This window comes from Neltuma alba, unplaced genomic scaffold (genome assembly GCF_004799145.2).
Source record: "Neltuma alba isolate B1F8T4 unplaced genomic scaffold, ASM479914v2 tig00012201_pilon, whole genome shotgun sequence".
In the NCBI taxonomy this organism is placed as follows: Eukaryota; Viridiplantae; Streptophyta; class Magnoliopsida; order Fabales; family Fabaceae; genus Neltuma; species Neltuma alba.
The window spans coordinates 493,619-521,092 of record NW_021636740.1 but is presented as its reverse complement, the minus strand read 5'-3'; the positions used below and the strand labels follow the sequence as shown (position 1 = coordinate 521,092).

At 37.0% G+C, this 27,474-nt stretch overlaps 4 protein-coding genes across 5 annotated transcripts; all 4 read left to right on the top strand.

Moving 5' to 3' along the window:
* The first annotated feature begins 2,975 nt into the window (after positions 1 to 2,975).
* LOC114724878 (myosin-binding protein 2) lies at positions 2,976 to 7,246 on the top strand. Its single transcript, XM_028911332.1, has 4 exons — positions 2,976 to 4,487; positions 4,604 to 4,741; positions 4,849 to 6,296; positions 6,395 to 7,246. The coding sequence occupies exons 1-3, from the start codon at positions 3,167 to 3,169 to the stop codon at positions 6,255 to 6,257; spliced, it is 2,868 nt and encodes a 955-aa protein (XP_028767165.1). The 5' UTR covers positions 2,976 to 3,166; the 3' UTR covers positions 6,258 to 6,296; positions 6,395 to 7,246.
* Positions 7,247 to 10,188: 2,942 nt separating this feature from the next.
* LOC114724805 (putative receptor-like protein kinase At4g00960) lies at positions 10,189 to 14,811 on the top strand. Its single transcript, XM_028911261.1, has 6 exons — positions 10,189 to 10,420; positions 10,529 to 10,668; positions 11,051 to 11,261; positions 12,743 to 12,977; positions 13,391 to 13,541; positions 14,163 to 14,811. Exons 1-6 carry the CDS (start codon positions 10,357 to 10,359, stop codon positions 14,559 to 14,561), a joined length of 1,200 nt encoding a protein of 399 aa, XP_028767094.1. The 5' UTR covers positions 10,189 to 10,356; the 3' UTR covers positions 14,562 to 14,811.
* Positions 14,812 to 15,650: 839 nt separating this feature from the next.
* On the top strand, positions 15,651 to 17,320 carry LOC114724806 (2-keto-3-deoxy-L-rhamnonate aldolase-like). The gene has a single exon (XM_028911262.1). The coding sequence runs from the start codon at positions 15,773 to 15,775 to the stop codon at positions 16,871 to 16,873; it is 1,101 nt and encodes a 366-aa protein (XP_028767095.1). The 5' UTR covers positions 15,651 to 15,772; the 3' UTR covers positions 16,874 to 17,320.
* A 2,717-nt stretch (positions 17,321 to 20,037) lies between these two features.
* LOC114724894 (phosphoglucomutase, cytoplasmic) lies at positions 20,038 to 27,412 on the top strand. Of its 2 annotated transcripts, XM_028911347.1 has the most exons (19): positions 20,038 to 20,136; positions 20,238 to 20,325; positions 21,186 to 21,267; positions 21,686 to 21,741; positions 21,835 to 21,948; positions 22,105 to 22,167; positions 22,424 to 22,543; positions 22,651 to 22,751; positions 23,079 to 23,138; positions 23,244 to 23,343; positions 23,438 to 23,595; positions 23,680 to 23,775; positions 24,792 to 24,855; positions 24,966 to 25,047; positions 25,146 to 25,321; positions 25,416 to 25,492; positions 26,229 to 26,361; positions 26,767 to 26,883; positions 27,114 to 27,412. In XM_028911347.1, the coding sequence occupies exons 2-19, from the start codon at positions 20,245 to 20,247 to the stop codon at positions 27,183 to 27,185; spliced, it is 1,752 nt and encodes a 583-aa protein (XP_028767180.1). In that variant the 5' UTR covers positions 20,038 to 20,136; positions 20,238 to 20,244; the 3' UTR covers positions 27,186 to 27,412. The 2 variants fall into 2 exon arrangements, with proteins under 2 accessions (XP_028767180.1, XP_028767182.1); XM_028911349.1 differs by lacking the exons at positions 20,038 to 20,136; positions 20,238 to 20,325 and adding an exon at positions 20,437 to 20,596.
* Positions 27,413 to 27,474: the final 62 nt, after the last annotated feature.

Here is a 27,474-nt window from a genome sequence, read left to right as displayed (position 1 = left end):
AAGAAGATGTTTAGTATTGTTGAGATAGAAAAGCCAAACAAGATGGTCAAGCAGTTTGATGATCTAAAATTTCTTTAAGTTTTGCCTGGATAGTAAACTAATGTTCTTTGCGAAAAATAAAAAATAAAAACTGGCTAAAAGGTGGAGTTAAAGGTTATCATTGGAAATTGGAAATAGGCTCCATATTGATTAGTATGCACGATTAAGCAAACTAGTTTCAGATTCATCCCCATATTTTTTTAATAATTAATAACTAATAATGATAATAATTACTTTTTTAAGATGGTGTCGTCGTGCCCACGCGAGCCGTTTCTATGATGCTGTAGGGTCCTCCTATCTAATTGAGTAATTTCACAATAATGCTACATTCATGAATCATCAACCATATATTTTATTTATTATATATTTAACATTTTATGATATAATATTATGTAATGTGTTCATGTGTTTGCCTGAGTCGTCATTTTTGAATTTTTCAATAAAGCTTTAGTTGGGAGCTATTTTGGCACATAATATTTGACTATTTTTTCAGCAATGCGTGGGCCAATATAACCTAATCTTTATGTGATTTTTATTTTTTTATTTTTAAATGTTTTTAAGAAGTCATTGTAGCTTGATCTTTTAAACATCTCGCGCGCATAGCAAAGTTGAAGGCAAAAAAAATAAAAAGGTACAGTTTTTAAAATGAAAGATTTTCGATTATAATAAGAGAAATTGTGATTAAAGCAACACAAAATTGTTAGTGAAAGTGTAATTAAGGGCTCCCACCAGTAATACACTTCATTAAGTGAGTTTTGCTTTAATGTTCTTTAATCCCAATAAAGATAATTCATAACTATGACACAATAAAACGTTCGTCTTTAATTTATCTACTCCAGCTCTCTGATTAATTTTTCTTACTGCTACGTATTAAATTGAATTGATGAAAGCCATCATGTGTTCTAGAAATTTAACATGATTATTTTTAAAATTCATTTTCAGATAATAATTAGGTGCTGCAATTTTCCATGTGACAACAATAATTTGCATCTTAAATTTGTATCTAGGTTCTGAGAATGTTTGCATATGTTTCTCTGGATTCAAATATTTTTCATGAAAAGATGAAAAAAGTTGGACGTTGCTTTGATCTTTTTGGAAAACCTTTAAGCTGGCATATTTGTACTTAAATTAATTTTGTAATGGGAGCATAATTAGGTTTAATTAAATTAGCTTTAAGGTGGGGGTAATGGAGGCATCTGATGAATTATAACCAGTGGGGCCAAATGAGACACTGAAATACTTAATGGTGCAGATTTGATGAAGGCATAAATAACAAATTTTAAGCAGATCTAATCTATAAAATATTAAATTTAAATATTTAAAAATATTTTATGACATTTTTCCCCCACAAAAAACATGATGATAATATAAGTCGGTGAAGGGCGGTGCAGCCCTAACCCAAAACCATAACAAAACAAGCATGACTTGTGAGGTTTTTTTGGCTTCCTTTGGCTATCCTTCTTTTTTATCATCATAAATTACCTTGTCAGAAGTGATTCATTTCATTTTAGTTGCAAGTTGTTTTTTTTAAAAAAATAATATCCGATATTTGATATTATTGTATTAGATTTGAGCATTGTTGACTTCACAAATCATTTGAATTACTCCTCCGGTTCTTAATATAAGACCCATTTAACTAATTTAGTTAGATTAAGGAAGTTAGGTAAGTTAGTTAATTATAAGAAAAGTGACACATTTTTCCTAAAATACCATAATCATCTTTCTTAATACCCCCTCTCCCTCTTCTACTTTATTATGATTGAAGGAGTATCTATAAAGGTAATTTAAAGAAAATTAATAAATATGAGAAATGAGTCTTGTATTTAAAACCAAAACCAACTCAAGAATTGGGTCATATATTAAGAACCAGAGGAGTAGCTTATTTTAAATAAGTTTAGGTTATACAAAATAAATACGTGAGAAAAGTTTCATATAAGTTATTTATAATAAAAACAAATGAGCATATAAGGATAGCTTTCTCAATAATCTAATCCTTTCATTTAGAAGGCTAGAATCCTCAGCTTAAAGTTAATATTTTAGGGATAAGTTGTAGGCTTCAACAATTTTTTAAGAGAAAACAGATGAAAATGTTGGTGAAGAATAATGAAAGGAGAAGATATTTCTGTGATGACAAGAAAGTTTCCATTTGATGAAGGCAAGAGGGTTGTCCAGAATATGAATTAAATACAGAACAAGAAAGCTTGTTAACAAAGCAAGATTGGTGAATTAGAAGTTGTGAGGAGTAGCAAAAAGTGAATTTGATTAATTGAAGAGAGTGGGGAAGGAAATGTTAAAATATTAAAAGCAGAGAGCCGCTTAGGAAACAAATCCACATTATGAAATCAAGCATCTGCAGCCACAAAATAGGTCCCACCCTTCAACTTTAGGGTTGGTCCCACCACTTCATTAGAGGAGCTGGCATGAATCAATCCCAAAATAATCCGCCTCCATGGAAAATTCCAGTGCTCTGTTTTGTGTCATTACAGACTCAGATTATTTTGACCTCAACATCACACCAAAAAACAGAATCCCTATCATATACATTTATATTTATATATATATATACCCAAAAAACATATTTCTCCGATTCTAAATATAAAACCCATTTTATAGTGTAAATTACATTACAGAATAAGTTTTATATTTAGAACAAGAGGGAGTAACATTCTTTAAATTTCTTTGACTTAAGTTCCTTTCTTTCTTTTTCTCTAAACTCAGTCCCCTCTTATTTCTAGTTGTCAGCATGTTATTAAATACCATGAAATTATATGAGATCAATATGGAATGTATTCATTATTCTATTTACTTTCTCCCCCCAAAAAAAAAAAAGGTTTGAACCCAGCCGTGGCTAATTATAATCTCAGCATGAATAAAAGCATACAGCTACTTCTTATAAAACTTAAACAGTTTCCTTCGCTTGTGTTATACTCTGCCCACAATAAAAGTTTGCACATCTTGTCTGAAAATTCTCTTCCCTCTGAAACTTTGTGCTAATCTCTCTCTCACTTCCCCCATACCCCCTCCCCCTCTCTCTCTGTCTCTGCAACACTTGACTCAATTCTTATCTGATTTTCCTTCCAAGTCTTTTCTTCTTTTGTACATATCAACAACACAGCATCATCTATCCATGGCTGCCAACAAGTTTGCTACCATGTTGCATAGAAACACCAACAAAATCACTCTTGTTATCGTTTATGCCATCCTGGAGTGGATTCTGATCATCCTTCTTCTACTAAACTCTCTCTTTTCTTTCTGTATATTGAAATTCGCCGATTACTTTGGCCTCAAAAGACCTTGTGTGTGGTGCACTAGGATTGATCAGATCATCGAGCCCGGCAACAGCAGGAATTCTTTGAGAGATCTTGTGTGCGATGATCATGCCTCTGAGATTTCCAAACTGGGTTTCTGCTCGACTCATCGGAGACTAGCTGAATCGGAGGATATGTGTGAGGATTGCTCATCCTCATCTCAGACAGATTACGTCAAAATTTCGAAGAATTTTGGTTTCTTTCCATGGATGAAGCAGATTGGTATGATTCAGGATGCTCATGATACGGGAACTGAAGATGAAAAGGAAAGTTTGAGTTGTTCTTGCTGTGGCGTTCGCTTGGACAGCAGACCCTACTCTCCTTGTATTCTGATTAAACCTTCTTTGAGCTTTCTGGATTATACCAAACAGAAGAAAAATTTTATTACAGAAGGTGGGGTTGATGCAGAGCTTGATAAGGATAGTCTCTCAGATCGTATCAGATTGGATTTTGCAGCTGATCACCATGAAGATGAACGAAGCACTGAAGAAAACAAGAAAAGTCACATGGTCTCTGATGTTGACGGGGGTTCAGCTGGAAGGGGAGAGGAGGATGACGACACTTGTGCTTGCTCTGTTTGTGATAATTTGAAGGAGATTATGGATGATCAAGATTACAAGTTGGATTGGGATCAAGATAAAGAACAAGAAGCCGCTGAGGAGCAAAATCCTAATATCCCCAAAGATGATCAATCTTGCGACATGTCCTCAGCTCAAGTTTCCGCAACTGACGAGAAAACTCAGGGAACTTCACTTCGGCATCTGGAATTTTTAATTCATGGTGATGATTGCAGATTGATCCCTATTGAGAACCAAAATCAAAATGTGGGAGATCATGGAATTGACAGCAACGAAGATGTTATTTTGGACTTTGACATGCAAGGTGATGCAGAAGCTGAACCAGCTATGGAGAATTGGCATACTTCGGTGAATTCTGAGGCAGTATCTCCAGCTCGTGAGAGTACAGAGGCTTCCGATATCAATTGGCTTGAATCAGTTGAAGTAAGAACCAGAGAGGAACCCTCAGGATTTCAAGAAGAAGAAAATTTGGAGCAGAAGCACCAAGAAGACTCACCTATGGTTGATAATGTTGAAGCAAACAAGGAAACAAGAGAAGAAACATGTACGAATATTTCTCCAGGTTGTAATAATATGTCTCCTCTGTTCTCCTTTTTTTCTTTTCCTTTTTTTTTTTTCCTGTGGTTATTGTCTTCCTTGGTTTTCATACACAGTTCTAATATATGGCCATGTCTGCAGCATCTGAAGAGGCGGCACAAATGCAGGGTGATGAATCTGAAGCAGATGTCTCAATTGGGACTGAAATTCCTGAACATGAACCAGTGGATGAATTTCAAAGCCAAGATATTCTCTTGGATTCAAATCAAAATGAAAAAGGCGAGGCTCGAATTTCTATCTACTATCTTCTTCCATGAGTCTGTACTTTTATTTTTCTAATACAGAAGTTTTTAATTGAGTTTATCTATCTTCAAATATATGATTAGGTCATGACAAAGACGAGGAAGAATTTGTAGAATTTAGAACCATGGTGATTGAACCAAAGATACCAGTGGAAAACAATAATTTGTCATCTTTGGAGATTAGTGAAAATGAGAATGAGAAAGTTCCAGATACCCCCACTTCTGAAAATGAGGATGAGAGAGTTCCTGATACACCCACTTCTCTTGAGAATCTTCATCAGCTACACAAGAAATTGCTACTACTTGAGAGGAAAGAATCCGGAGCAGAGGATTCATTGGATGGAAGTGTCATTAGCGACATTGATTGTGGTGAGCTAACCACTGAGAAATTAAAATCAGCATTGAAGGCTGAAAGAAAGGCTTTAAATGCTCTATACGCAGAGCTAGAAGAAGAGAGGAGTGCATCTGCCATAGCGGCCAGTCAGACAATGGCAATGATAAATAGGCTTCAGGAAGAGAAAGCGGCAATGCAGATGGAAGCTTTGCAGTACCAAAGGATGATGGAAGAACAATCTGAGTACGATCAAGAGGCTTTGCAGCTTCTGAATGAGCTTATGGTAAAGAGGGAGAAAGAGAACCAAGAGCTTGAAAAGGAGCTTGAAGCATATCGAAGGAAGGTTCAAGAGTACGAAATTAGAGAGAAAACTATGATGTCAAGAAGGGATTGCACAATAAGAAGCAGAACTTCATCTCCTTGTTGTAGCAATGCAGGAGAGAGTGATGGACTATCTATTGATCTTAATCATGAAGCAAAGGAAGAAAACGGCTTCTACAACTATCAAGAAATCAGCAGCAACAAAAACACCCCAGTGGATGGTGTTCTATACTTGGAAGAATCATTGTCAAGCTTTGAGGAAGAGAGGGTATCAATTCTAGAGCAGCTGAAAGTATTGGAAGAAAAGCTGGTGAAGTTGAATTACGAAGAAGAACATGATTCTGATGATATCAAATCCACAGAACATCTTTGTGTTGAGAATGGGAATGGATTCCATGATTATGACGATTATAGAGATCAGGTAAATGGATTTGCAAATGGTCATGCAGAGGAAATCAATGGTAAGCATCATCAAGGGAAGAAAATCGTGGTTCCAAAAGCCAAGAGACTTCTTCCACTTTTTGATGCAATTGTTGATGCAGAAGCCCAAGATGGGGTGTTTCATGGTAAGGAGAACGGACTGCATTTTGATTCCTTGCAAAATGGTTCAGCAGAAAAGGCTGAATTGGAGGAGGAGAAACTTGTAGTAGAAGAGATCGATAACGTTTACGAGAGACTCCAAGCACTTGAAGCAGACAGAGAGTTCCTTAAGCACTGTATGAGCTCCTTGAGAAAAGGGGACAAAGGCCTAGACCTTCTCCAAGAAATTTTACAACATCTTCGTGATCTGAGAAATGTCGAAGTTAGAGTCAGGAATATGAGCGATCTTACTTCCTAAAGAAGTTTATTATCAGCTAAGCCACTACATTAAAAAGAGGTAAAATTCCTAATCTTCCTTTTCGTTGGAACGCCATTTTCTCTTGATTATTTATTGGGACAGAACTTGTTGATTTATTAAGCCCTTGTTAAATGCAGATTTGCCACGTTGGAGTTGATCGGCAAGTTGCAAATCAGGCATGCATCATATAGAACACCAAAGCATCAGTTCATTTTTATCATTAAAAAAATGCCAGCGGAAGTTCTTCCCTGATGGAGAAGGGAGAATCCGGGTATGGTCTGTTTGAATCATGGTGGACAACAAAATGGAGCCTGCCATTTTCTGTTCTATTTTGAATCCTCGTTTTATTGTCCATGTAAACCCAAATTTTTATGGGTTGCGTCGAGAACTTTAGGTAGTCTCAACCTGCTAAAGATAAGTAACCTGAGTAAATTATGAACAAATATATAGGCATGTCAGGTTCATTTTTAGTGAAACTCAAACTGACCTCTGCATGCTTATGTATTTATTTATAATTTCACTTGGTACACTTATTCTTTGGTAGGTGGGGTCTACTGAAGAGATTGAGAATCTCTTTGGTTGTGTCCATCATCACCTTCTAGGGGAAAGAAGGATGATGAGAGTATGTGTGTGAAGGCTAATGAGGAAAAGCCACCCTGTCAAATTGTATTTTGTGAGGAAAGGCCTGGCTTTGCAGAGCTGGATTGATCCAACAAAATGTTGCTGTGCCAGGTAAATAGGGCATTAGTTTATTAGACGGACAGAATTAGGACCCACTAGTTTTGTCAACTTTTAAATCTTTTTTTGGGGAGCAGGGAAAAAGGAGAGGTAAGGAGCCTCTTTCTTGTCCCTTTGTCTCATCTTTTGCATTATTGCATCATATGAGAGTTTGTTTTTATTTCGGAGAGGGAAAATTGAGCTGAGTCACTTGTATACTACATGTATTCATTTTTGTAATTATATAAAAAAGTGAGTGTTTGTTTTTGTTATTTGGGAGTAATCTGGGCACTGTGGCTTTTGATTTGGATGGATGTTGCAGAGCACTAAAAAATTGAGATCAGAGCCAAATATTACTTTCACAGTTGATTTTTCTTCAAGAAGAAAACAATTTTTTGGGTAGGCAGAAAACAACAGGTTCATATACTTGTATGTTTTTTTCTTGAATGCGGTGGAAGTGAAAACAACAGGTTCCTTCAAGGAGAACACTTTCCCAGAAACATATATCGCCGTCGAAAATACTACCTCCGGTCTCAATTATAAGATTTCGGTTTGTAGTTACTTCCGGTAGACAGGATCTTAGTAGTGAGCTAACATTCTTGGACTGGGTTTGAAATGAAACATTAACACAATATTGGTCAAGACTACAAGCAGATATTTTAAGTAAAATGAAGGAAATTACATGGGCGAGCAACCAGTGAGGGCCATCGATTCAAAGAAGAAACCAAGTTATGCGAAAGTAGGATGTGATCGCAGGGTCTTGAGCAGGGGAGGTTTTCTCTGTAAGTTCTTTCATGGAGGTTGCGTGCTTGTATGTCTGAGTTGACGTCTCCTCTCCCGTCGGGCCAAAATGAATATCCCTTTGGGCTTTGGGTCACCGTATCGGCCCATTCTGCTTGTGACTGTCCTGATGTTGTGGACTCACCTCGTTCCTGTCTATATGGGCCTGGCCCACTTAATTTATGGCCCAGCAAACATGATTACGGGTTCTCAAATTCGAGTCTATCTATATAAATATGTAAAATGTGATCGGGAGGGTTATTCCTAATTAGGCCTTGAACGGGAGGATCAAACACTTAACCCTTTCTCTGGATTTTTTTGTTGGTTAATGATCCTCTGATACAATTAAATGGCCATATATAAAAAGGAGAATAACATAAAAATAATACATAAGTGATTTTAACAGATTTTGACTTGTCAAACACTCATTTATTTTTTTGAAATTCAATCATTATTTTTCTATGATTGCATGAAATGGAATGGAGTAAATCACATAGGCCACCAACCCGGCAACCCGCAGCGGTGAGTCCAGAAAATACTGCGGAAAAAATTGCAGATGGCGCTGTGTTGTTTGGTTGGCATTTCATATGGCGTGAGAAGGAAGGGCCTGGAAGCCTTGCTTCGTTGTACAAACTCAGTCAAATGAGAGAGACGGACCAAATTTTTCAATTAATTTTTAAAATACTGTTAGTGGGATTTGACGAAGATATTAAGCTTAACTTATTTAGCAGTGGCCAAGCAGGCAAGGCACTGAATGTCATATTAAAACTTTTTTTTTTTAAATGTCTTCTTAACGTCTTGCTCATTGGCATTCACTATTTAAAAAAAAAAAAAAAGGAAAGGAAAGCTGATCAACAATAGCCTAAATGAAAGGCCATCTTAAGACAATTATCTGTCATGCGAATTAAATTCTTTATATATATATATATATATATATTTTTTTTTTTTGCCAACTAATTTAACTTTTAATGTTGAAATATGCCAAGATGGTTTTAAGTAGGTCCTTTAAATCATGAAGTTACTAAATTGCTTTGGAAATGGTTTTGGCTGTGCTAATAAATGATACTCCTCCTGTCTTTGATATACGACTCAATTGTTGAGTTGGTTTTGGTACTAAATATAAGACTCATTTTTCATATTTATCAAGTTTCTCTAAATTACCTCTATAGATACTCTCTCAACTATAATCAAGTAGAAGAGAAAGATGGGATATTAAGAAAGATGATTATGGTATTTTAGAAAAAAACGTGTCACATTTTTTATAATTAACTAACTTACTTAACTTTTTTAATCTAATTAAATTAGTTAAATAAGTCTTATATTAAGGACCGGAAGAGTAATATAGTTTGATTGGCTTTTTTTTTTTTTTTGGACTGAAATAGTTTGATTGGCTTTGCTAGCGGTCAAAAAGTTATGGAGAAAAGTATTGGAAGATAGTGGAATGGCCAGCTAATAAGGTTAATACTTAATGGTTCCGTAAAATACCAACTCAACCCAACACCATTTATTCTTGATAGGGATTGCATTAAAAAAAAATAATTTACGCATGGGTCATAGCATCGAAATTTTTAATTAAGTTTTCACCTTACGGAGTTAAAAGAATACATAAACCAGGACAGTTTGCTGCCTCTCAACATTCGGTCACCCAAACGAATCCGAGCGAATACATGACCAATACAAATAATTAACATTTAATTAAAAGTATAATACTCCTTTATTATAAATAATTAACTTAAAAAGTATTTAAGACCAGAGTAGTACTATTTTTATTGTTAATAAAAAAGTTAGTTGGATATTTATTTTAGTTTTAAATATAAAATTTTAATTTATTTAATATTTAATATTTATTTATTTTGTTTCCAAGTCATCCATGTGATGATCACACATATTAAAGAGTTTTCAAACAACATTTTTGATACACATAATTAATAAAAATATTTAAAAAAAAGACAATATTTATTTATATTTATTATAAATAATTAACTTAACTAATTTTATTAACATGTGTAAATTTACACATGGTATAAATTTTGAACGATACTGCAAATTTATAATACGATGCAAAGCATAGAGGGGAACACAATTAACAAAAAAGTAGAAACGAACCAAAGAAGAATTAAGGCTCGCGGGTAGATGAGCATTCTAAGCAGGGACGAGTTGACGAGAAGGAGCTTTCATGGGGGACAACGACGAAGTTTTGCGGCATTTGGTAGTGACGGGAAAAGTAACAGGCTGTTCTCTCTTTACTCGGGGGGATTAATGTGAAGTGAATTGTGAGCCTTGACTTTTCTTCTAGTTTCCACCCGTTCTGCGGCCTCGTGGCATAAAGGCAAGCATCAGCACCAAGTCAAGCAGGCGTCCCTGGGTCACTAAACACGCTTCCATTTTCATATTTTCCACATTTTTTTGTTATGTTCTCTTACTCTACAATCTCTCTTCATCTCTCTTCTTCTCCTTCATAGTATCCAATTTTCCCGTCCTCTACCCCAGTTCTCATTTTCCCCCGGCAAATCAATTTCAGAACGCACGGTGATTACTACTCTCATTGGGGGGGTTCCTCTGTTTTTTGTTCCATGGGCTGGTTTTGGGAAGCAAAAGCAACATGACCAAATCTCTCAGTTTTCTGCATAATCTGATTAAACCCTTCAGACTCGGTTCTAGTAAAGGTGAAGAATATAATCTGATTCCTTCTCTTTTGGTTTCATTGCACCTTGTGGTCGTTAGGTATTTGATTCGGATGGCCTCACTGCTTTTGTTCGGTTGTGTTTGATCAGAAGGAGGCAACGAAGAAGAGTTAGAGAGAATTGCTGCCCAGGAACAAAAGATCTTTACCTATGAAACCTTACTTGCTGCTACAAAAAATTTTCATTCTCATCACAAGCTTGGTGAGGGAGGTTTTGGACCTGTCTACAAGGTACGATCCAGGATGGATTTCCCCAGTTGTTTATGCTTGGTTGCTAGGTAAAGCGGGACAGAGAAAATTGAGCGGGAAGAATTCTTTATTCTTCTTGCAATGGTTGAGGAAGATTCAATCTTTCATGTTTATGAAACTCTAAGAGGGGTTGGACGATTTTGAAATTTTGGAAAGTTTTATTCCGCCCAATCAAGATTGGATGCAAGGAATTCGCTGATCAATTCCTGAAGCTTCAATGTTTTGCAAAATGTCCCACAGAAAATGAGATTTTTTGTTCCCCGGGGGGGGGGGTGCTTTTACCTGGTAAACAGAGATCCTTAGACCTATTCCAACTGCTGTTGATTTTCTCTTCTTTTGTTTTCTTTCCCTTTTTCACTTGCAGGGGAAGTTGGACGATGGAAGAGACATTGCGGTAAAGAAGTTATCGCAAAGCTCAAATCAAGGGAACAAAGAGTTCATGAATGAGGCCAAGTTGTTGGCTCGTGTGCAGCACCGGAATGTGGTGAATTTGTTGGGTTATTGTGCCCATGGCACAGAGAAGCTACTTGTGTATGAGTATGTTCCTCATGAGAGCCTTGACAAACTTCTATTCAGTAAGTTTTTCTGTTCCTCTTCTGTTCAATAATCATAGATGAATGATATCCGCTGAGATGATATTTATTTTGAAAATTCATACAGAACTTGCATTTCTTATCTCAGATTTTGAAATGTAAAACATTATTTGGCCCACAGATATTTAACCTGGTATTCTTTTTTGTAGAATTTTTCTCATATTATCTTTCTTTCTCATTTTCTTTTTCTATACCTCCTCAATTGAGAGGAGTTAAATTTAATTCCTGCTTATTGCTTAAGCTAACCTCTGGGTCCAAATTCTACCACCGATGAAGTGAATGGGTTGTTTTCCTTAAACCCGTTTTCAGTTAGGCAGGCTGACTGGCGATTTGGTATTTACGTTTGAAATCTCTATTAGGGTCGAACTAATTCCTCTTTTCCATGGCTTTTCCCATAGAATCAAAAAGCGGTATTTTTTATCGCAGACTCCTGAAATTTTAATGTCCAATTTCGTTATCAGTAACAACCCCGTAAACCTTAGGCCTTCCATCCTCCTATCCATCTTCTTTTCCTTTCTGCACTCTTTGAACAAATTATTTCCTGGGAACTCCCAAAGCGGCTGCACTTAAGATTAAGAGTTAAGAAATTGACTTTGCATGAATAGAATTCCTCAATGGATCCATTAATTGCGTAGATAAAATTGTGCTAAGTCAAACACCCCTTTTGACTGGTCTTTGCACATCCATCATGATTCAAATTAGAAGAAAAAGCCCTTCAATCTCTGTGTGTGTGTGTGTGTGTGTTTCTCCCAAAAATTCATATGTTGCTGTTGGCTAACCACTAAGATTAAATTTGGTTTTCCAATTTCTGTGAAGAAAACAGGATTTTTAAAAAAAAAAAAATCCTCCCCGCACTCAATCCGGTTAAGCTATAATTTACAATGGGAAGTGACGCTGAGAAAGATTGTGATTGATTGATCTCAAAATTTCATGGTAGGCCACAAATTATTATAATCATAAAAGGTACAACTTTAGATGGATGATATAACAAAGCTTGGTAGATATCCCTATCTGTTGTTGGGAGTTGTCAAGAATATGTAATACTCCTCCAGTCCTTGATATAAAACTTTTATACACACTAGTATAGGGGTCTTATCTTTAGGATTGGAGGAGTATAATGTAACAGTTGCTCGTGTAAGGAGTCAGTATAAACTAGTTTATGAGTTCCACGCAATTGAAGGGATGCACTGATTCCAAGAAATTTTTATTTTCTCATACAAGTACTTGGTGCAAGGAACATATTTAAAAAATGTTTCTTTTAGGCACAAGGGCAAGGGCAAGGGCTAATGGCATAAAATTTGTGAAGTGTTATCTTGCTATTGTTGGACCTTGCCTCTGTACCATTGGCCTGCAGAGTCTATGCCTGTCAAGTCAACATTTAGTGCTATCCGTATTCTTTTGTGCGGCTGTTAGACAGAGAGTTTGATAGAAAACGTGCTTTTTTTTTTTTTTGTTAATTGCAGAATCTCACAGAAAAGAGCAGCTGGATTGGAAAAGGAGGTTGGACATAATCACAGGCATAGCAAGAGGCTTACTCTATCTTCATGAAGACTCGCACAGCTGCATCATCCACCGAGACATCAAGGCCAGTAATATCTTGCTCGATGACAAATGGATGCCCAAGATTGCAGACTTTGGCATGGCTCGTCTCTTCCCTGAGGATCAAACTCACGTCAATACACGGGTGGCTGGCACCAAGTATGCTTTTCAACTTTGACCTCTTCCCTAGATATTGCTTGATGGAAACAAATTTTGGTTACAGGACCCCACCAAACTTTGAGAAATAAGCAGCAAATCCAAGATTCATTGTTGACAATTTAAGAATAGTATCAAAACATCTATTGATTAGTCAACTATTTTAAAAAAAGGTTGAATGACAATTTAAGACCTCATGAAAAGGTTAACATCAAACCGGGACCTCATAACAACTTAAATTCTCAAATTTTAGTACTCAGTATCTCATATTTCAGAACTGACAGATTTTGAGAAGTTCCAATCTGAGATTAACTTTGTTATCAGGTCCATATTTGTCATTCTCTCTTTTAAAAATGAAGTTAGCATGGTCATGTGAATAAAGTAGATTTGTGTCTTATAAAATTGTGAATATACAGTGGATATATGGCTCCAGAGTATGTGATGCATGGGCATTTATCAGTGAAGGCAGATGTGTTTAGCTATGGGGTTTTGGTTCTGGAGCTGATAAGTGGCCAAAGAAACTCAATGTTTAGCCCTGAGATGGATGCACATAATCTCCTTGATTGGGTAAGATTGATTTATCCAATGTCTTGGCTTCTTTATGAGGTTTTAGGTGTAGGCTCTTTGACCTTTCCGGTTTTCCAATAACCTTTTTCTTTTTTTGTTTGATTAATTTATGCTCATGGTGGGTCACAACCGCGTGACATTCGTTCACCAGCACTGAAAAGGATATAAGCCCCAAAATCCAAACCCCACTTAATTATTCGTCCCGCGTTCATGCGTGCATAGCGTTTATGACTTTGCTACCATCAAAGCCTTTGGGTAGAGAAAATTCAACAGCCAGATTAATCGCATCTTGAGAAGCCTCCAAGAAACTTATCTGCCCTACACCCTCCCGGGCAAAAAAGTTATTCCAATAATCCTAGTTGTCAGGTTTTACAGTTTACACGATAATAAAAGAAAATTAACTTTTTTAGTTGCTGAAAGGATTTGCCTTTTGCTCGTTTGTTCTGCCCCGGAAAAAAAAATCCTGAAAAATATTTTAATATGATAATAGATGAAATTATTAGCATCCTAATTTGGGAAAGAAATGAACTAAGTATTGTGTTCATGTGTGAAGGAAGAGCTGTGAATGAAGTTTCCATATCAGACATATCTAAGAAATAATGTGTTGTTGCCTTTGTTCAGGCATACAAGCTTTACAAGAAAGGGAGGAGCTTAGAAATGGTTGACCCTGCAATAGCAGGTTCAGCAGAAGATCAAGTAGCAATGTGCATACAACTGGGTCTGCTATGCGTTCAAGGGGATCCACATATCCGGCCAAGCATGCGGCGCGTGGTGGTGATGCTGTCGAAGAAGCCGGGCCACATGGATGAGCCGACTAGACCAGGAGCGCCTGGTTCCAGATACAGAAGACCTCGCAGGCGCTCCACATTTTCTACCGCAGCTGGTACTTCAGGTGCTGACTCTGATTCTCGGACTTCTGACTCAAGCAGTAACTATACCACCATCGCAACAACACCGGGAACAAGCTCCAGCGCTCGGGAAATTGACCCTCGTGGAAAACGTCCCATGCATGAGGCTTAGGCTTACTCTGCCTGGAGAGGGAGATTGGGGCTAATGTTGGTTTTGTTATTCCTTCTTTTCTCTTGTCTGTGATGTAGAAATATATGAGATAGAGTGTAAATAATGAGAGGGATTAGCTATGGATTGGAGAGGATTAACTTAATAACAATTGATTCTTTTTTCCTTTTCTTTTTTCAGATATGGTTAAAGGATCTTAATTCTTTGTGTAAATAATGCTGGGAAATTAATTGAATTCTTGTTATTCATCTTACCCCAGGACTCGTAATTGCTCGTTCTAGATCTTCGCCACGCAAAATGTCAATCAAACGAGTGAATCTAGACACGTTACGCTCTGCTGAAATTATCATATCTGTGCCTTCATTCATGGCCAAGTGATCATAGTAATGCACTTAATGGCTGTTAAGTTGAATCAAACGAGATTTCAGGCAAAAAAAAAAGAATCAAACGAGATTTAGTCATTAAGTTATCCGAGTAACAGCTGGTTAATGTTCGAGATTTAAACTCGACATTGGCGTTTTCATATGTGTGGGTGTTTAAAATATTATATTGTGAATTTCTGTGGAGCCAACCATGCTCAGATATATAACAAAATAATTGTTAAAAGAAAAATTAAAGTGATAATTTAATGTTTCATTTTTTCATTGTCATTTATAATTTTTTCCCCGATCATCTCATATTGTGAATTTATATGGAGCCAACCATGCTTAGATATAACAAAATAATTGTTAAAAGAAAAATTAAAGTGATAATTTAATATTTCATTTTTCATTGTCATTTATAATTTTTTCCCCAGTCATCTCATACTTTTTCTCATACTCATTCATAATGTTAATTAAAAATGTATTGATTAGAGAAACATATCCCACACCACAACAAAAACAGAGTGAGTAATAATAATCAAATAATTGCTATAATTCATCGTCAATCATCATGCTAAAAATTAAAATTAAAGTTAAAAACAGACTTGCAAAATTCCAAGTTTTCCTGTTATATTTTATGTTTTATACCAATTTATTTTAGTAACAATGAACTTTTTCGAAAGTTAAAAATGTGAATGAATTTCCAATATAAAGAATATATGACCAAAATTTAAGTTCTCATCCTAATGCAGGGAATGATGCCTTCTTCAACTGCTCCGCCTCAGCCGTCGTTCGTCAATACTCTACAGTGAGCTTCACAGACTGAGCAGGCTCTTCCGAGACAGGGAGAAAATGGATATGGCCGCAACTATATCGACGAGCTCATCCCTCTCCTCCATTCTCAGAAACCCTCAATTGCTCGCACCCTCCAAATTCAAATTCACGCCCCTCACATCGTCGTCGCCTTCTTCCTTCCCTCTCCACTGTCCAAAACCCATCTCCATCTCCACGAGATCCAGTGTTTCGCCCATTCCCAAGTCCTTAGCGGATGGCACCGCTTCCTCCTCCTCTCTCACATCCAACTACCCCCTCTCATCTCCTAAGAACCTCAAATCTCGCCTCCAAAGTGGCGAATCCCTTTATGGCCTCTTCCTCCTCACCTTCTCTCCCACCATTGCCGAGATCGCAGGTCTCGCCGGATACGATTTTGTTGTTGTCGATATGGAACACGGTCACGGCGGCATCTCTGATGCGCTGCCCTGCCTACATGCACTCGCTGCCGCCGGAACCGCCGCGATTCTCCGGGTTCCCGAAACTTGCCCCACCTGGACTAAGAAGGCTCTCGATCTAGGTCCACAGGGGATCATGTTCCCAATGATTGAGAGCGCGAGAGACGCTAAGGAAGCGGTTTCGTATTGCCGGTTCCCGCCCGCGGGAATTCGCGGCTCCGCCCACCCGATTGTGAGGGCATCAGGGTACGGGATCGATGAAGGGTATTTGAATAATTACCAGGACGAGCTGCTGATCATGTGTCAAATTGAATCGGAGAAAGGGGTGAAGAAGGCTGGTGAGATCGCGGCCGTTGATGGGGTTGACTGCATTCAGATGGGTCCGTTGGACCTTAGTGCTAGCTTGGGGTACTTGTGGGACCCTGGTAACAAGAAGGTGAGAGAAGCGATGAGGGCGGCTGAGAAAGCAGTGCTCGAGAGCAAGAAGGACAGCAATGGCGGTGGCGGCGGAGCTTACTTAGCTGGGTTTGCGATGCCGCATGATCCGGCCCTGGATCTACGGTCACGTGGATATAGCATGGTGTCTGGTGCTACAGATGTGGGGTTATTTAGAAGTGTCGCGGTGGAGGATGTGCTGATATTTAAGACGAGCTTGATGGAAGAGAGCTCTGATGATGAGCGTGGAGATGACAAGGATGGTGATGAGAAGTATTGGAGTGAATGAGGGACGCCTCTGCTTGTTGCTTTTTGGATGGTACTTTCTTTGTTTATTTTTCTTGTTAGATTACCTCAGCTTTGTAAATGTGGCGATTTTTAGTGTTTTTGGATTATTCACTCTGAGCTTCTTAGTTTCCTTGTCATGCATTGGTCTTGAATCCAAGCTACATGTTGACGGCTAAAAATCTGTAATGTATTTGAGTAATTTGACAACACCATTGTTTTTCCTCGTAAATAATGGTGCAAAGGAGTATCCTTGTTTGTAATGGGGTTGTGTCGATTGCAGACTTTTGGCATCCGTCTAAACGCACCCTTAGGAATTTCGTGTTCCATTTTGATGCTGGAGAGAGAGAAATAGAGAAACATTAGTCTTGTTTTCTTTTGAACGATTCAACAAGGAATACATCAGTCTGGTAAAAAAAAAAAGACAAGGAATACATCAGCAGTCCCCCCCCCCCCAAAAAAAAAAGAGGAATAAATCAGCGGACAAGTTGTTGAACCATTCTTCAAACATGGGAGCCTCCCGAACTGTGTGTGAAGGAGTTGCTTGCTGACTTGGCTCTGTGGAATTGCTCGGAAACCCTCGTTGTTTGCTTATGGACGCACATTCCGTGATCTGTCCAATCCTGGTACACTTGCTTGAGATGATATAATCTTGCAGCCACCAGATGCTTAACAAGCTTTGAAGAACGTACTGTGTAACAGTTTAAAGTTTTCAAAACTCAACCCATGATGAGACGTGGCGAGTGATTACTATCGACGTGTTTATGGAACTCATACGATATCAATTATCCTGAACCACATGAAAACATTGCCTTAGGCTTGTTCAAGTTTCGGTTATTCGTTTGGTAGACTTGAGGCTGATGTTAACTGCAATCATTTGTCAAATTGTGATCTACCACAGGATGATTAATGAGCGACGACGTACCAGGCAGGTGGTGCTTGAAGTCTTGAACAACCAAGTGAAAGCTCTTGAAAAAGATATACTGGAAGAAATATGGATGAGTAAGATATATGGGATGGGATCAACTAGGTTTAAAAGCACAGGAAGTGAACAGTTGACAAATCGAAGCAGGCCACTTATTCTGGGCACCCATGGTTGATCATTCTTTATCAGAAAGATGGCATTCATTTGAAGGCAGAATTGAGAACATAAAATTTGGATGGCCATTCTTCGTTCTTTGCCTTTTAGTTTTACCAGCAAGATGGAACATGAGGTCCTTGAATTCCTCCCTTTTTTTTAATTCTTCCTCTCTCCACAAGTTGGTCGTAGGATAAAATAATCAAGAAATCCAGTAAACTAGCCACTGTTGCATGAATAGGTGGATAATTTCCGGGCCTTGTCAGAATAGTCGTTGCAGTCTAGTAAGAGGGGCATGCTGGTGCTTGCCATGGATGGACTCATGGACATTTAAGGACTTGGGTGGAAGCCCATTGCAAGTCATTAGTTGCTACTCTAAAACAGAGACTATTAAGTGAAATTAGAAAGAGTCATCATGCTATTTTTGTAGTTCTGGAAAAATTGATGGACAGGCTGGTTCCCTTTTCATGGCCCTCAAACCTCGTTCAGTTTGGTGTAGTCAGAGGAGAACATGAATGTTGGTGAATTGTTATATTTTTGGAGTGAAAAACAAAGGTTGAGACTGTAGAATATAGAAACAAAAAATATATCATGTATTCATGTGGTGTCTGTAACCAGTGTATGCGTAATGTGATGTCACTTCGCCAACAGAGAATTGAGATCCATTTATCCTCGGCAATTCTTAACGGTGTGACTGTATTAATCTTGACAAATGAGAAAAATTAATGAATGAGGGAAATTGACGTTATGAGTCTTTCATTAGGACTTTATAAGTGTAGTGGAGTTTATAAGTTTAATGGACTCTTCTTTTTAATGAGTCAGTCTTTTAAGATTGAGTTTTCTTATTAGACTTAGGGAGTGTTTGGCAAATCTTAGAAAAGCATTTTTGAAGCTCAAATCAAAGTTTGCCTCCAAAAATATCCAAAAATCCCTCAATGTTTTGAAACTATGATTTTGTCATGAAACCATAGTTTGGCCATCAAAACCATGGTTTTGTCGTAAGCAAAAAATTTTCACTTTTTGAATGAGCATGGACGTTGTCAGCCAAAATAAGGAGCCCTATCACTGTAATCTTCACGTCTTCACATTTCTCTTTCTTTCTTCTTCCTAATTCTTTTTGTTTTTTGACCTTGAAATTTTTTTTCATTTTTTTAAAAACATATTTATCTTATATATTTAATAATTTTATTCCTTCAAATTAAAATATATTATAAAATCTATTTTTTATGTAATTATCATATTTACTTATACCCTTTTCTAGTAATTTGTACATACAAAAAATACTTCTGATAACAACTATCTAAACACTCTCACTTTATTAGAATCACTTTTTTACAAAATCTATTCTTCACAAAATTTGTTCTCTAGAAACTATTCTCCAAACCATGATTTAGTCTCATCCAAACACCCTCTTGAGGCTCATCACAATTGCTTTTAATAGTTTAACGTGCGTGAGAGAAAAGCAGATGAAGAATTCAGCTAGCCGCACATTCCACAAATATTAACATATCAATATCAATTAATATAATATTTTGACCAAGTTGCATTTGTACTACCTTCGGTCCTAATTATATGAGCTAGTTAACTAATTTGAAGAGATTAAAAAAATGAGTTAAGTTAATTATTTGTAATAAATAAGTATTGTCTTCTCTAAAATATCTTTGCTAATCAGGTTTATTAACTAGAACTACTATTATTATAAGGACTACCTTAAAAAAATGTATAAATATGAAAAACAAAGTGGATTGGGGTCTTATAATTAGGACTAAAATAAAAATCAAAAGAGGTCTTATATTAAGAACCGAAATTAGTATAACTTAATTTCTTATGTTAAAAACTTAAAACACAATCACTTTCAAAATACGTTAGACCGTTTTTTCTGTCTGCGTATTTTTTATTTTATTTTTGGGCCCGAAAGATATAAATAAATTTTCACCAGATGAAGCTCTTAAAAATACATAGAAATACTTCGGTCAATTCCCGCGAGAAGCGCTCTCGGTTTAGGCTCCAACTTTGTCATAAAGCAATCCGTTGTCAAAAGGAAGAAAACAACTATAAACTGAAACGAAACAAGCGAATGTGTCGAAGACGTGCGCAATAATATTAAAATTCTCGTGGTCTCACAAGCGTCATCTTATCACGCATCGTTTCAGGGCACTATACTCTCTTGCTGCAACACGACGCATCCAAGTTACACTTGTCCTCCTTCTCTTCCCTCTCCACCGTTAATACGACATCTCTTTCATTCTTCCGTCTCTTCAATCTGAGGTTCTGCAATTCTTGTTGCTCTGGAAGCTATGGTGCTCTTCAAGGTTGCTCGGGTAGGCACTCGGCCCATCGATGGCCAGAAGCCTGGTACCTCTGGTCTCCGTAAGAAGGTTGCCTTCTACTATGTTCTGTCGTTCTCCATTTCCTGCGCCACTCTTTCTGTTGTTTCTGATCCAACCTTTTCTTCGATTTGACCCTCTCTTTTTCTTCGAATTTGCTAGATCATAGTTAGTTTTTCTTGTTTCTGATCCAATCTTGTCATTCGAGTCTCTTTGCGATCGTGCTGATTCGATGTGGTAGCTGGCTGCTGCCGATGTTAAACTCCTCGCGTTGTGTCAATTATGATTAGATCAACACTTAGCTGTGGACGTACAAACCAATGTGTGTCTATTGAATATTGCACATCAAGTGATCTTCTTGTTATCACATTTGACGATGTTTCCTTTTTTTTTCGTACACTCCTCTGTTCTTCAAAACTCCAATTATTGTTTCATTAAAAGAAATGATTTTATGATTTTGTTTCTTTGGAAGTTCTTTTCTTTTTTCTTTTTTCCTCCCTTCTACTTTTGGCTGTAAAGAAGCTAAGTGGATGATAAATGATGTTCGTAAATGCAGCTTTAATGTTCCCTGCTTTTACCGCATCCTATGCCAAGAATTCAATCTATTTAGCTAAGTCTGACTTTTTATGCTATGTCAGCAAACTTAAGTCTTAAACTGCAAGGCATTAGGTCTTCACAGGGCATTACGTCTTCTATTAATGCAGACACGGTGTATGTGCACATTTCTTTGTGTCAAAATATCATGTCCATTTAATAATGATAAATATAATCTTTTTTCGTGCAATTTGAGTCATTAGGAGAGGCCTAACCAGATTTTTCCTGTTGTAACATCACTTACACATGGTTTATTAAATCTTTTTCCTTGCTTTGTTGTTTGATGAATCTAACAGTTTAGTTGGCGGTCTTCTCAGGTGAAAGTTTTCAAGGAACCTCACTACTTGCACAATTTTGTTCAGGCAACATTCAATGCTTTAACAGCAGAAAAAGTCAGAGGTTGCCTCATAATCAAGAGCGTGCCTTATTTTCGTTGTAACTTGCAATAGCCTTATTTTGTTTCCTTCTGATGCAAGATTTTACGAGATTAGCCAAAGATATGTTGCTCTTTACTTCCTGAAGATTTTGCTTCGCCTCGTTTATTCGTTGCCTTCGTAAGCCCATATTAGAAACATGTATAAGCTTTGTTGCTCTGTGGGGCCGAATGCTCTCTTTTTCTATTATTGAGGTGGTAGACCAAATTGTTTCACCTAATTGATGGGATGAATCTCTATATTGAAAAAAGTGACAAACTTTACACTTTCTGGTTTTTTAAATAAATTGTGCGGCTTCATATATTTTGATTACTGCTATTTTTCCTTTTGCTTGTTTCCTTTGCATGTTTGAAGTATTTCGTGCATTGTGTGCAAATATGCAGGTGCTACACTGGTTGTATCTGGCGATGGTCGTTATTTTTCAAAGGAAGCTATTCAGGTCCCCTTTTAGCCATATATATAAATATTGAATTCTAACTTCTTAATGTCAATATCATTTAGTGAATTACTTATAATTTCGATGAATTTGTAGATCATTATTAAAATGTCAGCAGCAAATGGAGTAAGAGGTGTTTGGGTTGGTCAAAATGGATTGCTTTCAACTCCTGCTGTATCTGCTGTTATACGTGAGAGAGCTGGAGCTGATGTAAGTTATCTGTCTGTAACTTGCATTTGTTTATCCTTGCTTATTCTTTTAAAAGGAAAGTGTACAATTTTGTGATGACATACAAATAGAATTAACAATCTATTTCCTTGACTCAAAGCCTAACTTTTGCATCCAAAATTCTATTCTTTATCACAGGGATCCAGGGCAACTGGTGCATTTATATTGACTGCAAGTCACAATCCTGGTGGTCCTGATGAGGTGGGTGCTGCCATTTGTTCTTTATAATCTATTTTTAACTAATGAAATTTGCATTACTGATTCTGATGATATTTGGCTCTAGGATCTGATATTTGAAGCTTATTGCATGAATAGATATTTCTAAAGCTTGCATTGAGAAGTAATCGTTAATGAAATGATTCAGAAATAACAATCTTGTATTCTTGTTTGTTGCCATGGTGGGAACTTGTTTGATATAACGTTGACTCTGGATCTTCATTTGGTTTTGATAATACAGGATTTTGGAATTAAATATAACATGGAAAATGGTGGGCCAGCTCCAGAGGGAATTACTAACAAGATCTATGAGAACACTAAAACAATTAAGGAGTACTTCATTGCTGAAGATCTGCCTGATGTAATGTTCAAAACCTGTTTGTCAATTTTCCCTTTATATTTTCACTGACACTGTGGCGTGTTTGCATTACTTGAACAGTCATGCCAATTCTTGATTTGTTTGCTCAGGTGGATATTGCTACAACAGGTGTTACAAATTTCACAGGACCTGAAGGACAATTTGACGTTGAGGTTTTTGATTCAGCAAGTGATTATGTCAAATTGATGAAGTAAGATTTATATATGGGATCCATGTCTTACTTTCTCCTCTTATATATGAAGGCAGTATTGCATGATATTATGTTATGTCCACTTGACCCAGAGAAACTACACAATTTGGAAGGAACAAAATGTTAGAAAAATCACTTCGTGCTGCAAAACTTCGCTTTAATTAATTTTATGCTCTTTCTGTTGTTGATTATCAAGTAGCGCTGGTTTGATTTGTTGGTCGGTAGTCCTTACAACTGATAATCTTGATTTTCATGGAATAGCTAAACATTCTGACCATACTATGCATTTTCCAGTTCTTTTTCTAACCTCAATTTACAATTTCACAGGTCAATTTTTGATTTCGAGTCCATCAGGAAACTACTATCATCTCCCAAATTCACATTCTGGTATATTTTGTGAATGAATTTGTCTAAGCGTGTGACATGAAATAATCTTCTTGCCTTTTGGTTATGTTCTTTCTCTTGAAAAATGAGTTCCTTGATCTGTTGAAGCTACGATGCTCTACACGGTGTTGCTGGAGCTTATGCAAAGCCTATTTTTGTGGAAGAGCTTGGCGCACAAGAAAGCTCTTTACTCAACTGTACACCAAAGGTCCTATTTTCTTGTTGACAGAGTCCATTCATCAGAGCAAAACTTTATAAAAGCTCAAGTTTTTAACTTTCGTGAATGATTTTCTTTGATACAGGAAGACTTTGGAGGTGGACATCCAGATCCTAATTTGACATATGCAAAGGAGTTGGTTAACCGCATGGGATTGGGCAAATCAGACCCACAAGGTGAGCCCCCAGAGTTTGGTGCTGCTGCTGATGGTGATGCAGATCGTAACATGATACTTGGTAAAAGGTGGGCAGTAGTGACCTTGGTTAATCATATATCCAGATCTTCTATTTCAGCTTATAATTTATCACGTACCTTTTTTTCTGTTAGGTTTTTTGTTACTCCGTCAGATTCAGTGGCCATCATTGCTGCAAATGCTGTAGAGTCTATACCCTACTTTTCTGGTGGCTTAAAAGGCGTTGCCAGGTAGTTTTTGGTTCCTCTCTCTCTCTCTCTCTCATTCTCACACGCACGCACACGCACGCACTCCTTATCTATGAACATGCTTGTAAGAATGTGGGTATTAGCAGGGTTTAAAATTTTGTATTCTAATAATAATTAATTCTGTAGTAACTAATTGGTCGTTGCAAAATTACGTTTGATTATGCTGGCAAACTTTTTGAAATAAACTCGCTATTAGAAATAACATCGTTTTAATGGGCATGACGATGCATCTGTAGGTTAATCGAATGGATGAAAGCTCCTTGTTAGGATATATTTCTCCGCTTACCCAGTATTCTGAACCTACCATTTTTTTTTTTCATTGCGCATTTTATACTAGAAGCAGAATATTCAAATTTGTTGGTTATCTACTTCTGGTGGGTATTTCTGGATTCAAACAATTGTCAAAACAGGAAGCGCTCTCTTTTCTGTTATCTCAAGCATGGTTGATCTTGTGAATTTCAATCGATTTTAATTACCACCATTTTATTTTAAAGGACAGCATGAGTTCATAGATGGTTCAATGGACCAAGTGTTCAAGGCCTGTTTAACTAGGATGGACTGAGAACGTATATACTTTGCTGCTCCCAGAGAGTAGTGAATACGAAATATATGAACTAAAACTGTTATTTGCCACTGGATGTGATTGGTCTAGAAATTTAAGAAAGAAAATGCATTATAATCTTGAGAAAGTATGGCATTAAAAGATGATCCAAAGCCATTATAAACCCATCAATAATATCTTGCTTCAAAAGCTCCCCAAAAGGTGTACTAGCTGCAGGCAGGAAAAGTTCATGACTAATGTTGTTTGTCGGACACATTCAATTATGGAAGTTATCATGCTTTTCCTGAGTAGTTTATGCAAAGTAAGCTTTCCTTAAGAAGTACTGCGTTAAAGAACTATAAGTGACAATTGCTGTATCTGAAAGTACTTCTAGCAACTTGAGGTTGATTGCTTAAAATTAGTGCCAAGTTAACATTTTGGGCTATATGCTTTATAGGAGTATGCCAACCTCTGCTGCCCTGGATGTTGTAGCCCAACACCTGAAGTTAAAATTTTTTGAGGTAAACTGTCACTCCGTGCTTGAAATTCGTAAATGTTTTTGGGGTAGTTAGATGGACTTTTTTTGGGCCTCATAACGAATTATAATTCTATATTACTTCTTCTGAGTCAGGTTCCCACCGGCTGGAAGTTCTTTGGTAATTTAATGGATGCTGGGCTGTGTTCAATTTGTGGTGAAGAAAGTTTTGGAACTGGCAAGTATCCGCTGTTAGCTTAACTGGACTGTACGATGACTTCAATAATTCTCAATCCTTGTTCTATTGCATAATAATTCCATTTTGTTTGTAAATAGGTTCGGACCATATTCGTGAGAAAGATGGAATATGGGCAGTTTTGGCCTGGCTATCTATCCTTGCTTATAAAAACAAAGATAATCTTGGCGGAGACAAGCTTGTAACAGTTGAAGACATAGTTCGCAAGCATTGGGCTACTTATGGGCGTCATTATTATACTAGATATGACTATGAAGTATGCTACAATTACATTTGCTGTACTTTTTTGTAATCCATCTCACGGATCACTTAACCTGTTCTTTTTTTTTTTTTTTTTTGTGTTTTTAAAGAATGTGGATGCAGGGGCAGCGAAGGAACTGATGGCATATTTGGCCAAACTGCAATCGTCTCTTTCTGAAGTCAATCAGTATGTTGTTTATTTTTCTTATTTTGTGGTCCATAGTATGTTGGTTTTTAAAATTTATTTTCATCCGAAATTGTCTTCGTGTTTTTCCTATGTTTTAAGGTATTGCTCAATTCATCTTAGGATGATACGATATTCTTTAATCGTACGTTTTGTGTTAAAGAATGGGCCTTATTTCTGTAGTATTTATGTTCCCTCCTGCTAATCCTTAGTATTTCCTTGCATATGTTACGTTTCTGACTAAAACAAGCACATACCTAAGCTTAATAGTTTTTTTCCCCAAAAAAAAAAAGTTTTCTCTAATCTTATTGGCGCTTGAAAATTGTTGTCTACTTTACGTGAATCATGTATATCTACTTCAATAAACTGCCAGGTATGGGCACTAATATCCTTAGAAAACTTATTTCACAAAAAAAAAAAAAAGTAAAAAATAAAACCTCAGTAGAAGAGCCTCAGTTGAATGATTGACAAGCAAGAGATTGATCGCCATCAAAATAGTTCAACAAGTCAACGGCTCATTATGTAATGCTCATTGTACAAGGGCAAGATCCTTTGTCAATCTCTAAATATACATTTGTTATGGCAATAAAACGTCAGGTTCGTTTGAGACATGAGAGTTAAGTAGGAAATCGGATATTTGATGGAAATTCTAATGATCAGTCTACTATTTACCTGTACATTCGTGGGCGACTTCCAAATCAATCAGTGGTCTGAATAATCTCATTCTCCGTCTCTTTAGGATAATTAAGGGAGTAAGGTCAGATGTGTCGAATGTTGTCCGTGCTGATGAATTTGAATACAAAGATCCTGTCGATGGTTCCATATCATCACATCAGGGCATCCGATACTTGTTTGAGGATGGATCACGATTGGTAAGTTTACTTCTGAAATATTTCTTACTGTTTTTGGGAGAATGAACATCAAGTGGACTTGCAGAATTGTCGATGATAGACAAATTGTTGTGACTTGCGAATGTATATTCCCTTGAATTTATATTTTCAATTCATCTATCACTTGCATGACATCCACACATAAAGTCTGCAAGAACTTTAATATCCAAAGTTAGCCCTCACATCCTAGTTGAATGTGAATCGTAAATAATTACTGGGGTAATATGTTTTTTATTTTTTTGCTTATCTAGACTGTTCATCCTTGCTTGATGCCTATAAATCCATCCAATGGTTGATGGAAATAAGGCAAAATACTTCTAAATATTCCTTTGTCTGTCATTATTATGAGGCTTACTTTATTCCTTTCCCTTCTTCAAATGCAAGTAGGTTTTCCGCCTGTCTGGAACTGGATCAGTCGGTGCTACTATTCGCCTGTACATTGAGCAATATGAGAAGGATTCATCAAAAACTGGGAGACTTTCACAAGAAGCACTTGCCCCGCTGGTAAGATTTTTTTTTTTTTTTTTTAACCTTTTCTTTCAATTTTTAGTGACACATTCCCCCTCTTGTAAGGTTTTGTCCTTTTCTTATTCAGTACTGACGTTGTGAAGGACTGAACCAAAGACCTTTCACAAACTATCTAAACATTGGTCCATATTCTTGAAATTTTGATTAAAATTCGTCATTGCACTATTTGCAAACCTTGACTGATGAGCGCAAACTTATGTGAACAGGTGGAGGTTGCATTGAAACTTTCAAAGATGCAAGAATTCACCGGGCGATCAGCTCCTACTGTCATTACATGATGCATACAGCTGAAGCTGGCTCAGATTTATTTCCCACAAAGTCATCCCTCTTTCCCGAGTTTAACCCAGTTTATAACCCTGTGACAAGGAAAAGCCCTCGTTTATGGTTCTGTTGTCATTCACTGTTCCTACAGGGTTACCTTAAATTTTGTCGTGCTAAATAATCTCAATTTGAAAATCTTGCTGATACGTATTCTCAAGATACTGCTTCCTCGTCGTTGGTATAACCTCTCTCGTCCATTCTTTTCCCCTCCTCTTCTCTTTCTTGAAGGCCAATATTTCACCACAA

Excerpts from the sequence above, each read along its gene's own strand:
- LOC114724878 (XM_028911332.1), top strand. The coding sequence starts at position 3,167 with ATGGCTGCCAACAAGTTTGCTACCATGTTGCATAGAAACACCAACAAA. Across the intron at positions 4,488-4,603 it reads ATGTACGAATATTTCTCCAG|CATCTGAAGAGGCGGCACAA; the intron begins GTTGTAATAATA and ends CCATGTCTGCAG. Across the intron at positions 4,742-4,848 it reads TTCAAATCAAAATGAAAAAG|GTCATGACAAAGACGAGGAA; the intron begins GCGAGGCTCGAA and ends ATATATGATTAG.
- LOC114724805 (XM_028911261.1), top strand. The coding sequence starts at position 10,357 with ATGACCAAATCTCTCAGTTTTCTGCATAATCTGATTAAACCCTTCAGA. Across the intron at positions 10,669-11,050 it reads GTTTTGGACCTGTCTACAAG|GGGAAGTTGGACGATGGAAG; the intron begins GTACGATCCAGG and ends TTTCACTTGCAG. Across the intron at positions 12,978-13,390 it reads ACACGGGTGGCTGGCACCAA|TGGATATATGGCTCCAGAGT; the intron begins GTATGCTTTTCA and ends GTGAATATACAG.
- LOC114724806 (XM_028911262.1), top strand. The coding sequence starts at position 15,773 with ATGGATATGGCCGCAACTATATCGACGAGCTCATCCCTCTCCTCCATT.
- LOC114724894 (XM_028911347.1), top strand. The coding sequence starts at position 20,245 with ATGGTGCTCTTCAAGGTTGCTCGGGTAGGCACTCGGCCCATCGATGGC. Across the intron at positions 22,544-22,650 it reads TTGCTGAAGATCTGCCTGAT|GTGGATATTGCTACAACAGG; the intron begins GTAATGTTCAAA and ends TTGTTTGCTCAG. Across the intron at positions 23,344-23,437 it reads TACTCAACTGTACACCAAAG|GAAGACTTTGGAGGTGGACA; the intron begins GTCCTATTTTCT and ends TCTTTGATACAG.